Genomic DNA, 11836 nt, shown 5'->3' on the forward strand with positions numbered 1-11836 from the left:
ATCGATACAGTTATACCATTTTCGTACCGGTTAAAATGTGGCGCTGATACATAAAATTATTAGAATCTCAGTCACATTATTTCAGGCTTCTGATATTTGAATGCTGTTTACAAGAATTTGGACTTATACAGTAGGACTATTTTATAATTATTCATCAAAGGTGAAGTGGTGCTACGCGCCGCGCCAGCTATCAGCTCACGTACGACTCGATTTCGTGGAATAACTGTTAAATATTTTCTCTGCTTTTTTTTTTCCCTGAATACAAACCTCTTATTTTCTTGTAGCATTTAATTTTGTGCTGGAAAACTACTGTTTGAAAACCTAAAATGTTTTTGTCCTGAATCGATAATGTAAAAATCCGTAAAAGTTTGTACTAAAAAATATACATTTGTGAATGACATCTTGTTTTTTTTTTTTGTGATCCTTTAAAGTATTTCATTTGAGTCTTGTGTTAATGGAGCAACTGCCAAGCCAAATTCCTTGGAAGTGGAATCGTGATTCAACAAAAATAAAAAAAACCTCATCTCATCTCGTTATCTCTAGCCGCTTTATCCTGTTCTACAGGGTCGCAGGCAAGCTGGATCCTATCCCAGCTGACTACGGGTGAAAGGCGGGGTACACCCTGGACAAGTCGCCAGGTCATCACAGGGCTGACACATAGACACAGACAACCATTCACACTCACATTCACACCTACGGTCAATTTAGAGTCACCAGTTAACCTAACCTGCATGTCTTTGGACTGTGGGGGAAACCGGAGCACCCGGAGGAAACCCATGCGGACACGGGGAGAACACGCAAACTCCGCACAAAAGGGCCCTCGCCGGCCGCTGGGGTCGAACCCACAACCTTTTTGCTGTGAGGTGACAGTGCTAACCACTACACCACCTTGCTGCCCCGTACTATTATTATTATTATTATTATATATATGGGGCGGCACAGTGGTGTAGTGGTTAGCACTGTTGCCTCATAGTAAGAAGGTCCTGGGTTCGAGCCCCGGGGCCGGCGAGGGCCTTTCTGTGTGGAGTTTGCATGTTCTCCCCGTGTCCGCGTGGGTTTCCTCCGGGTGCTCCGGTTTCCCCCACAGTCCAAAGACATGCAGGTTAGGTTAACTGGTGACTCTAAATTGAGCGTAGGTGTGAATGTGAGTGTGAATGGTTGTCTAATCTGTACTCTGCACTAATCTCTTTCTCCATGCTGGAAAGGACAGTCAGTGAGATGATTATGGTTTGGTGTGTAGGGTTAAATTCTGAGGTGTGTGTGTGTGTGTGTAACCCGAGCTCAGTGAAGTCCTGAGTGCTTTAATTCTCTTCCCCTCTGAAACACATGGCGCCTCCTTCCTGCGCTGTTTGTTTGCGGTCAGTTGATCCGGAGCGGAAATTCCTTTCCGTTTTTGTGAATGACAAACTGATTAACAATTCACGGCGCAGGCCCCGGTTTCCATCCGGCCCCGTTGCCAAGGCGACGGCCGCTCCGAGCCTTCCTATTGGTCAGCGTGCAATAATGTAGGCATTGAAACGCCGCGCCCTCGCCTCCATTCACTAACACACACACACAGAGAGAGAGAGAGGGAGAGAGAGAGAGGGAGGTAGGTTGGTTGGTTCACAGATGAAGCTTTGCGATACAGGAACAAAACACAGCACCGGTTGAACCGGAGACCAGAGCAGAAGAGACTCGACCGCACACACACACGCACGCACACACGCGCGCACCGAGCGCTCCGGGTTTTACGCACCGATCTGGATGCTCAGTCTGGCTTTTTCGTTTCTTGCTTTAAAATCAGAAAGGAAAGAAGAAGAAGAGGAGGAAAAAAAGCCCAAGCGGTGTTATATAACCGGAAGCGGAACGTCAGTGAGGCTGTAGCTTACTCACAGGCGCGCGTGAGTCATTGATAAACGCGCAGCTTTCCTGAGCGCAGTCGCATGAATGGACGGAACCGGAGCGGGTCTCCACTGCACACTTTAACCCAAAAACAAGCCGGATTTTTTTTGGTTTGTTTTCATTCCTTGATCAGGATCGAGATCCAGAGTGTGCCTTTTTATTTTTATTATTATTATTTATCATCATTATTATTATCAGCCTACTATTATAATTTTTACGCCGCACGCGCGGTCTATGCTCCGGCCTGGTGCTGAAACGCCGCGGCCTCTGGACTCTGCACGACGCTTCGCACCCGACACCGAAAGCCCGTACCGCACACCCCGATGCTCGATAAGTTCCGACCCGCGCAGCTCGACACGGTAATGGCGATCAGCAAGAGCGTGGCGTGGCTCCGGGAGCAGCTCGAGACGCGCCGCGAGCGCCTGCTCGTGATGGACTGCCGTGCGCGCGAGCTCTACGACTCGTCGCACGTCGAGGCGGCCATCAACGTGGCCATCCCGAGCCTCATGCTGCGGCGGCTCAAGAAGGGCAACCTGCCAGTCAAGTCCCTGCTCTCTGACGGACAGGACCGAGAGCGGTTCGCGCGGCGCTGCAGGACCGACACCATCGTGCTGTACGACGAGTGCAGCCGCGAGTGGAACGAGAACGTGGACGGCGGCTCGGTGCTCGGTTTACTGCTCCGGAGGATGAAGGATGAGGGGTACAAAGCCTTTTACCTCGAAGGTACGTAGAGCCCGGTGTACGACCCGAACTGTACAGTAGCAGCTACAGTTGTGTTTAAAGGCCTTGAGCAACCTTCCAGCACAACACTGACTTTGTGTTTGTTTGTTTGTTTGTCTTGCATAGGCTGCACTGAAAATGTATTTATAAATCATCATCATCATCATCATCAGCTTCTTAAAAACAAACAACAACAATCAGGGTGCATTCATCTCCATACACATGCTAATATAGTATGGTGTTTTTTTTTTAAGATCTAAAATAACTTTTATTTATTTATTTATTTATTTTACTGTGTGTGTTTACTCTCTGTAGACTCATTTGTATAAAGCACCACTACATATTTTTTGAATCAGTTTTCCTTTTAAAACGTCACATTATTTTATATAATAATAATAATAATAATAATAATAATAATAATAATGGCTTCAAAATAATAAAAAAAATGCACGTGCGTTGATGTGCACGCACTCTATAAATAAATAAACAAACAAACACATACATACATACATACATACATGGGCTGCAACTTTACTTTTTTCAAGGTTATTTTTTAAATGCCATTTTGTTGTTGTTGTTGTTTGTCCATTGACCTCGTCCTGCTTTAACCCCACAGGCGGTTTCAGTAAGTTCCAGTCCGAGTGTCCGGCGCTCTGTGAGACCAACCTGGACGGCTCGTGCGGCGGAAGTGGTTCTCCTACGTCACACGTGCTGGGCCTCGGTGGCCTGCGCATCAGCTCTGATTCATCGGACATCGAATCGGATGCGGATCGTGAGCCCGGCAGCGCCACCGACTCGGACGGCAGCCCGGCGTCGAACCCGCAGCCGTCCTTCCCTGTCGAGATCCTGCCACACCTGTACCTGGGCTGCGCCAAGGACTCCACCAACCTTGATGTGCTGGAGGAGTTCGGCATCAAGTACATCCTGAACGTGACCCCGAACCTGCCCAACCTTTTCGAGAACGCAGGAGAGTTCAAGTACAAACAGATCCCCATATCGGACCATTGGAGCCAGAACCTGTCTCAGTTCTTCCCAGAGGCCATCAGCTTCATCGGTGAGCAACTCTCTCACACACACACACACACACACACACACACACACACACACACACACACACACAAGTGTTTTTCCAGGGACCTTGATTAGAATCAGCCTAATGGGGACTTCAGTTTATCATTATCCACTCACCTCAAGAGCAAACGCAAGTCATCCAACAAATATGTTATAATGTAAGATATTCCAAAGATAAATAATAGCAATAATAATGACGTAGCAAAATAAGATTTGATGATGGCCATGTCTGAAAACGATAAGAATACAGACTGAAAAATAGCTCAGTGATCAGACATTATAAGGACTAGTCCATACGTCCTCGTAACCGCTAACTAACAATATGTAAATTACACGCCTTCTGTTAAACGGTGTAGATGTGTTTGAAACTTGATGTGGGTGGATATGTGGCTTCTGACACTGTACTGGATATTATATTTAAGAAAAAAAAACTGTGTTATAAGTCTGCAAACTGTACTGGCAGCCATTTTGAACTTTTTTTTTTAAATATAGTGTTAAATACACCCGTCCTGTAGCTCAGTACTGAATAAGCCGATGGTATTAGACTCCTCTGATTGAAGTGAGATGGTAAATGGTGGTCATATATAATAAAATATGGCATTTAGCAAAAAAATGTGTGTAAATCTGAAACTTTAATGGTTGAAAAAGAATCTCAGTGGCACCTTTGATTATATAAATTTGTCAAAAACCCAACCACCAGATTCTGAAACAGAGCAATTTGCCTTTTGTGTTTGTCGAGGTTTGTCGAGGTGTTTAGCCGAGCTCTGTGTGTGTGTGTGTGTGCATGTTAGAAAGGCTTATGACAGAACAGGAGATGAGGCGAGGTAATTTGAGCTCAACAGGAAGGAAGCGGCATTGAAAGTAATGTAGGACAGGGGCGGCGTTTTCGCCCACACAACGGGGCCCATTTACAGGGGGGGGAATGTTGACATCCTGCTCGCCATGACAGCGCGCCCCTGTGACTTCTACATTTACACGCCCCAAATGGTGCCATTGTCAAGTAACCTGGTGAGCGGAAGGATCATTCGATAAGCCATAATAGCCCATTTCCATGTCTGATTCCAGAGCAGAAAAATGGAAGATTTGTTTTCGTCCTCTGTCATGCACTGGAGAGCGAACTGAATGAGAGCTTTTTTTGTGTGTGCTCCAGCCGGGAGTCTAATGAATTCTGACACACGCCTCTCTCTCGGTCGCACGGTTAATGTATGCGTTTATGAGGACACTTTGCTTCAGCTGTGCGAGCTCACAATTTTTTTTGTGTGTGTGTGTGTGTGTGGGGGGGGGGGGGGGGGGGGTGATATCAAGATTTAGATCACATTAGTGTATGAACAGGTTTGATAACCAAATTCTTGCCTTCGTCTGTTTGCACTAAAACCTAACCAGATTTTTTTTTCTCTTTCCTTGTATAGACGAGGCTCGAGGTCAGAAGTGCGGTGTCCTCGTGCACTGCCTTGCCGGTATCAGCCGCTCTGTCACAGTGACTGTAGCCTACCTGATGCAGAAGCTCAACCTGTCCATGAACGATGCCTACGACATTGTAAAGATGAAAAAATCGAACATCTCGCCAAATTTCAACTTCATGGGCCAGCTGTTGGACTTTGAGCGCACGCTGGGACTTCAGAGCCCGTGCGACAACCGAGCTTCTGCGCCGTCGCAGCCGCTGTACTTCAGCACACCCACCAATCACAACGTCTTCCAGCTCGACCCGCTCGAGTCCACGTGAGACGACGAACGCGGCCGCGAAAGGTGCCTGACGATCCCAATGTGGCTTTCTGTCTTTTTTCCTCTCTCAAACAGAGGAGGGTTTTTCCCGGACGTTTTTGACGCAGCTGGCGCAAGATGCCAACTGTCGTGAGTTAGCCGATGACGCGCCAGTGCGCTTTGGCTTGAAGCAGAAAGGCAGCTGCTGTACCATTGGGACGGAGAAACGCAGCTCTGTATCTCTAAGACTCTCTAAGGTAGTTCCTGCTTTCTATCTTCGTACTCAAGCATGTGAAGTCTGTCAAAATGAGGAACTTCTGGTGTGCCAAAGAGACTGGAATCAGACAGTTAAAAAGAAATAAAAGTAAAGAGAGACTTGTTTTGTTTTATTTCTGTTTTTATTCTAGCACTTGCACCTTGACGTTTTTTTGGGTGTGCTCTTCTCCTTGTCTTCAGTGAAGACTTGCCTGTTTTTGGGGTTTAAACAAAATTACAAACACCCTCGTTGACGATGGCACAGTATCGTGTCCTCCAGTTTGTTTGTGTGGAGACACTTTTGAATCGTTTATACGTGTGTATATTAAGGTCATTATTATAGCCACAGTATACCTGTTACGAAAAAAAAAAACAGGTACCGAATCTTTTTTTGTTTTGTTTTTTTTGTCTTCTTTTTGTCATCTAAACTGAATATTGATCAATATTATCTGCGATAAATGCCAAAAAAGAATCTAGGTTTTGTGAGATCATAAATGTGTATATTGTAATATATTTCTTTTTCTTTGCTTTATGAACGAGCCTTTATCAGCCTTTTCTTCTGCATCCTTCTACCCTCTGAGAGTCACCTTGTTACCCCTTGCCTTAGGTCTTCTGTACATAGGAGTATCGTCATGCATTAACTTCTTCTCCAAGCAATTCCTCATCCAGCTTCTCCATCACCGGCTGTCAGAGCTATAAATTAACGGCGATATTCAGAAAGTATTGTTCAAACTCGTATCAGTATGTGTTCGAGTCGAGAATATGGCTGCATGCTCATGACGAATCTAGTACCAGGACGCCTTGATTATATATTTTTTTGTTTAATGTTGAGAACGATGGAAGATCGTAGTGGGTGGTGTTTGTTCCTTTGTATGTTTTTTTTTGTTTTGTTTTGGTTTTTTTTGGTGCGATTCGAGGTCTCTGAAATGTCGGCAATGCGGGAGACGTTTGTACGCCTCTGCTCTTCAGGGAAATTCTGTGAAATGCAATTTAGTCGTCTGATGTGGATTTAAATGGGAACCTGGTTCCCTCAAAGCAAAGGCCTGTTCTGAAGGAGGAAGGTTCCACTTTAGGACCCGTCCTTCCAAACCTACGAATGTAAAGAGATGATAAGTTATTAATAAATTGCTATTTTGTCTATTCAAACCTACTGATTTGCCTCTTTGTTTTGTTCTTTATCTGAAATCATAAACACTTGCTAAAGCAAGTTTAGCATCACGACTAAAATAAACTGATTTCCTAATTATCAAGAAAGATTCTAGTTAACAAGTTAACTATATATATATATGTGGAACAACAAGAAAATGCCAAGCTAACTCTGACTAGCCTCAGCTAGCTTAAAAGCTAACCTAAATATGATCAAAAGAATGTTATGGTTTATAAACCTCACAGTTTAACATAATTTCTAAAAATGAACAAATATACATTGAGTGATCAAGAAGGCTTCTAGCTAGCAAGGTAATACGGAAATAACTACTGTAGCTTTCTGGACTGCATTAAAATTTCTAGCTCACAGAAACTAGCCTCTGAACTAGCTTTAATTATCAAAAGAGTTTTATGGTTTATTTATGGTTTATATACACCTCAAAGTTAAGTCTCTAACTAACAAGCATTTTTTATACACTATATGGAACTAGATAGCTTTCTGGACAACAAGATCATTTCTAGCTAGCATTAACTAGCCATATAGTTAACAAGCTAACTAGCTACCAAAAGAGTTTTATCCCATACCTAATAAGTAGTTTTAAATAACTACTAAAAGTGAAAATATTTTAGCTAGCAAGTTAATATTAGTGGACAAAAGAGTTTATGGTTTAGCGCATTTTCTGGCTAACAGGAAAGTTTGCTAACAACTAGCCACTTACTTTGGTTATATAAACCATTTGAAACTCAGAAATATTAGCTTGTTAGGTCACTAGGTGGTTCGTGTTAGCATCTGGCTCTCTTTTTTTTTATCAGAAATCTTGCGAGTTTCTCAAAACTATGTGTTGACCAACAAGTGACGTAATTTATTTTGTTTTCCATTGAAGTATAAAATCCTAGCTTTTGGGTTTACACACACACACACACACACACACACACACACACACACACACACACACACACAAAGACATGTAGCATGACTATTTCCTGTCCTGAGGTGAAGTTCATTTGAGCTGACAGAACCTTGGACCAGACTGGGATTCGCAGGGGCGGCTGGGTAACAGGAATCGAGCCGCTCCTCGCCACTTCCTGTCTGGAGATCAGCGGCTCAGGACGCCTCCGCGCAGGAAGCAGGCAGAACGAGCCGCAGCCTGGGTCTGAGCTGGCTTAGCTGTGTGCTGATGTCAGAGATAATTCCAGTGTGGGAGCAGAAAAAAGATGGAGGGAAAGAAAAGGGAATTGTTTCTGACGGATAAACGGAGGAGTCATTTGAGTAAAAGCAACTGAGAGGCGGGAAAGCCGAAAGATACCAGGACACGATTCTGTTCTCGAGTTCCGCGGTTATATTTGTGATTTAGCGCTGTTCTCAAATCTGATTGGTCAGAAGGTGTTGATTCATTGTCTATAAGCTCAGACAGTAGTGCAGCTACAAATCGAACGTTTATACAGTATTAACATGCTCGCTCTGATAAGTTATTGTTTCTGTAGTAGCAAGAACACAGGGACTTGTGTGAGGAAAATAATCAAAGTGTAATAATAAACGTTTTTTTATTTTTTTTTTAATTGTTGGCTCATAAAGAAAACATGCAGGTTCACTGATATGGAGAAGTTTTCTGAAAGGAAAACATGTTTACTAAACATAGCTAAACAACATTTAAGTGGTTTGCTAACATGCTAACATTAACTAGCCATCTACAAGACTAGCTAGCTAACAAGATAACACTAGCATTAAAAAAAAAAAAATAGGTTGTTGATTTATATACTTAAAGGAATTACCTAGCTTTCTGGGCAAGATTTTACTTGAACATCATTAGTAAAAAAAAAAGTATATATATATATATATATATATATATATATATATATATATATACACACACTACTGTTCAAAAGTTTGGGGTCACCCAGACAATTTTGTGTTTTCCATGAAAAGTCACACTTTTATTTCCCACCATAAGTTGTAAAATGAATAGAAAATAGAGTCAAGACATTTTTCTGGCCATTTTGAGCATTTAATCGACCTCACAAATGTGATGCTCCAGAAACTCAATCTGCTCAAAGGAGGTCAGTTTTATAGCTTCTCTAAAGAGCTAAACTGTTTTCAGCTGTGCTAACATGATTGTGCAAGGGTTTTCTAATCATCCATTAGCCTTCTGAGGCAATGAGCAAACACATTGTACCATTAGAACACTGGAGTGAGAGTTGCTGGAAATGGGCCTCTATACACCTATGGAGATATTGCACCAAAAACCAGACATTTGCAGCTAGAATAGTCATTTACCACATTAGCAATGTATAGAGTGGATTTCTGATTAGTTTAAAATGATCTTCATTGAAAAGAACAGTGCTTTTCTTTCAAAAATAAGGACATTTCAAAGTGACCCCAAACTTTTGAACGGTAGTGTGTGTATAAGTTTATTCTAGTTTTTATTTTAGTAGCGGTGTTTAAACTTGAAAGCTTACTAATTCCTTGAGGAAACGTCGATCACAAATATTAGCTTGTTAGCTAGACTTAGTGTGAGTTTGAAACTATTGATCATTAGCATATTTTTCCTTTTTAGTCGTTATATTAAAATCGGGGCGGCACGGTGGTGTAGTGGTTAGCGCTGTCGCCTCACAGAAAGAAGGTCCTGGGTTCGAGCCCCGGGGCCGGCGAGGGCCTTTCTGTGCGGAGTTTGCATGTTCTCCCCGTGTCCGCGTGGGTTTCCTCCGGGTGCTCCGGTTTCCCCCACAGTCCAAAGACATGCAGGTTAGGTTAACTGGTGACTCTAAATTGAGCGTAGGTGTGAATGTGAGTGTGAATGGTTGTCTGTGTCTATGTGTCAGCCCTGTGATGACCTGGCGACTTGTCCAGGGTGTACCCCGCCTTTCGCCCGTAGTCAGCTGGGATAGGCTCCAGCTCGCCTGCGACCCTGTAGAAGGATAAAGTGGCTAGAGATAATGAGATGAGATATTAAAATCGAAAACTCTTCAGAAAGCCATGTAGCTAATAAACTAATGTTTATAATCAAAAATGTTTGTCTCATGGAGCTATTCTTCATGATGTAGCTTTCTGTACAAATTTTCTAGCAGGCTATTCATCACCACGGACACCGCTGACACTTGACCCTGGCTCAAATGTGTACGCTATCACTCCGAAAACCCAAGACGTGGCTAGTTCACTAAACTCGGAGGTTACTGGCTGCTGTGTGAATCAATTGAGCACCGTTTCAACAGGAAATATATCAACATACAGCTCACAGGTTGTTTCATGTGGACTTGAAATACAGTAATAAACTAATGGTAGTGTGTTATTTCCTGTCTCTGTTTCAGCAGGAAGTATATCCCACCCCAGCATGTCCACACTATACTTGGTGTGTGTGTTAATCCTGTGTGAAGGGTTTCAATCCCCATCATTCTCCTGTGACAGGCTGCCTCTGCCGAGGATTTGCTTGCACCCCCAGCAATTTCCGGTCTTGTGGCAGCTCGAGTTCCAGCACCTCAACACACACACACACACACACACACCAATGACTTCCAGCCTCCCCTGTTTGCCAGCTGTTCTGCACCCAAGTGCTAATGTTAGAATATACACTCACCGGCCACTTTATTAGGAACAGTCACACATCCACCTGCTGTTTGATGCGGTTCTCTAATCAGCCGATCCCTCAACAGCAGCACGATGCATCAAATCACGCAGATACAAATCAAGAGCTTCAGTTAATGTTCACAATGTTCAAACATCAGAATGGGAAAAATTGTGATCTCACAGTGAAGTGTGACTTTTTTTCACTGTGGTATGGGTGTTGGTTTGAGCCAGATGAGTATGAAGTTTGAGTATTTCAGAAACTGCTGATCTCCTGGAGTTTTCACACACAACAGTCTCTCGAGTTTACACAGAATGGTGCAAAAAACAAAAAACACTGAGTGAGTGAGTGAGTGAGTGAGCGACAGTTCTGTAGGTGGAAAAAAAACAAACGCCTTGTTGATAAGAGAGGGTCAGAGGAAAATGGACAGATATAATCACTCTTTACAACTGTGGTGAGCAGAAACGCATCTCAGCATGCAACAGCAGAAAGTAGAACACATTGGGTTCTACTCCTGCAGCCAAGAACAAGTTCCTATTAAAGTGGACGCTGAGTGTATGTTGCGTGTTAGACACGCTCAGTCATTCTGTTCCAAAAAAAAAGGATAGTATTTATCATATTGCCTTATCATATGTTACACCAGAGCGCTGCTGTTTAACTCTGGATCCTGATTGGTCAGAAGGTGTTGATTAATTTCCTAGATAGAACAGCATCTCTGATAGCCGTTAGCATGTTATATAGTAACGATAGTCAGTGAAAATGTTTAAATCACGTTTAATCATTGATATGGTGATATTTCTGTAAGATGTTTATTTAACGTTGATAGAAGGAAGGAGTCTCCAGTGTCAGAGGTAAAGCTGTATGTTTAAGTTTTTCCAGTGTTTCCAGATGCACAGGATTATATGAGCTCCATTAGACAGTGAAGGCTGTAATTATTGGCTGGGAGGCAGTGCGATAGAACGACTGGAACATGTTTTCACAGAGAGAAGGCCTCTCTCTCTCTCTCTCTCTCTCTCACACACACACACATCTGTCAGATCTTTAAAAAAAACCTCAACTTGTCTCATCTCCAATACAATCAAAGCACAAGGACTTCAAAGCAGCACCTGGGTTACATTGTGTCGTGTCTCCACTTCCTGTCTTCTGCCGTTTCCTCTAACCACACAGCTGGCCCGGAGTCAGTGTGCAGGGGATTATGGGAAGGCCAGGTGGGGCAGACAGTGTGGTGGGCGTAATGGAGGCTCTGCTATCACGCCGAGGAGCCGCGAGCCATCCTCCACACCACCCACAACACAGCCAGAGACAGACTGGAGACAGAGAGGGACTGAGAGACACAGAAAGACAAGCAAATGAAGAGATGGATGGAGTGACAGAGCAGAGACAGACAGAGACAGAATGAGATTTTCTGTCTATCTCCCTGTCTATCACATTTTGTGTCTCTCAGTCTTTCTTTGCCTCCATGTCTGTCTCTCCATCCATCACTTTCTGTCTGTCTCTGAGTC

At 43.5% G+C, this 11836-nt stretch overlaps 1 protein-coding gene across 1 annotated transcript; it reads left to right on the plus strand.

The window, feature by feature from the left end:
- The first annotated feature begins 1528 nt into the window (after nt 1-1528).
- Nucleotides 1529-6778, plus strand: dusp6 (dual specificity phosphatase 6). Its single transcript, XM_060928415.1, has 3 exons — nt 1529-2604; nt 3218-3655; nt 5082-6778. The coding sequence occupies exons 1-3, from the start codon at nt 2205-2207 to the stop codon at nt 5393-5395; spliced, it is 1152 nt and encodes a 383-aa protein (XP_060784398.1). The 5' UTR covers nt 1529-2204; the 3' UTR covers nt 5396-6778.
- The last annotated feature ends 5058 nt before the right edge of the window (nt 6779-11836 follow it).

The sequence above is a fragment of the Neoarius graeffei genome, chromosome 8, assembly GCF_027579695.1.
Source record: "Neoarius graeffei isolate fNeoGra1 chromosome 8, fNeoGra1.pri, whole genome shotgun sequence".
Taxonomy (NCBI): domain Eukaryota; kingdom Metazoa; phylum Chordata; class Actinopteri; order Siluriformes; family Ariidae; genus Neoarius; species Neoarius graeffei.

Excerpts from the sequence above, each read along its gene's own strand:
- dusp6 (XM_060928415.1), top strand. The coding sequence starts at position 2,205 with ATGCTCGATAAGTTCCGACCCGCGCAGCTCGACACGGTAATGGCGATC. Across the intron at positions 2,605-3,217 it reads CAAAGCCTTTTACCTCGAAG|GCGGTTTCAGTAAGTTCCAG; the intron begins GTACGTAGAGCC and ends TTAACCCCACAG. Across the intron at positions 3,656-5,081 it reads AGAGGCCATCAGCTTCATCG|ACGAGGCTCGAGGTCAGAAG; the intron begins GTGAGCAACTCT and ends TTCCTTGTATAG.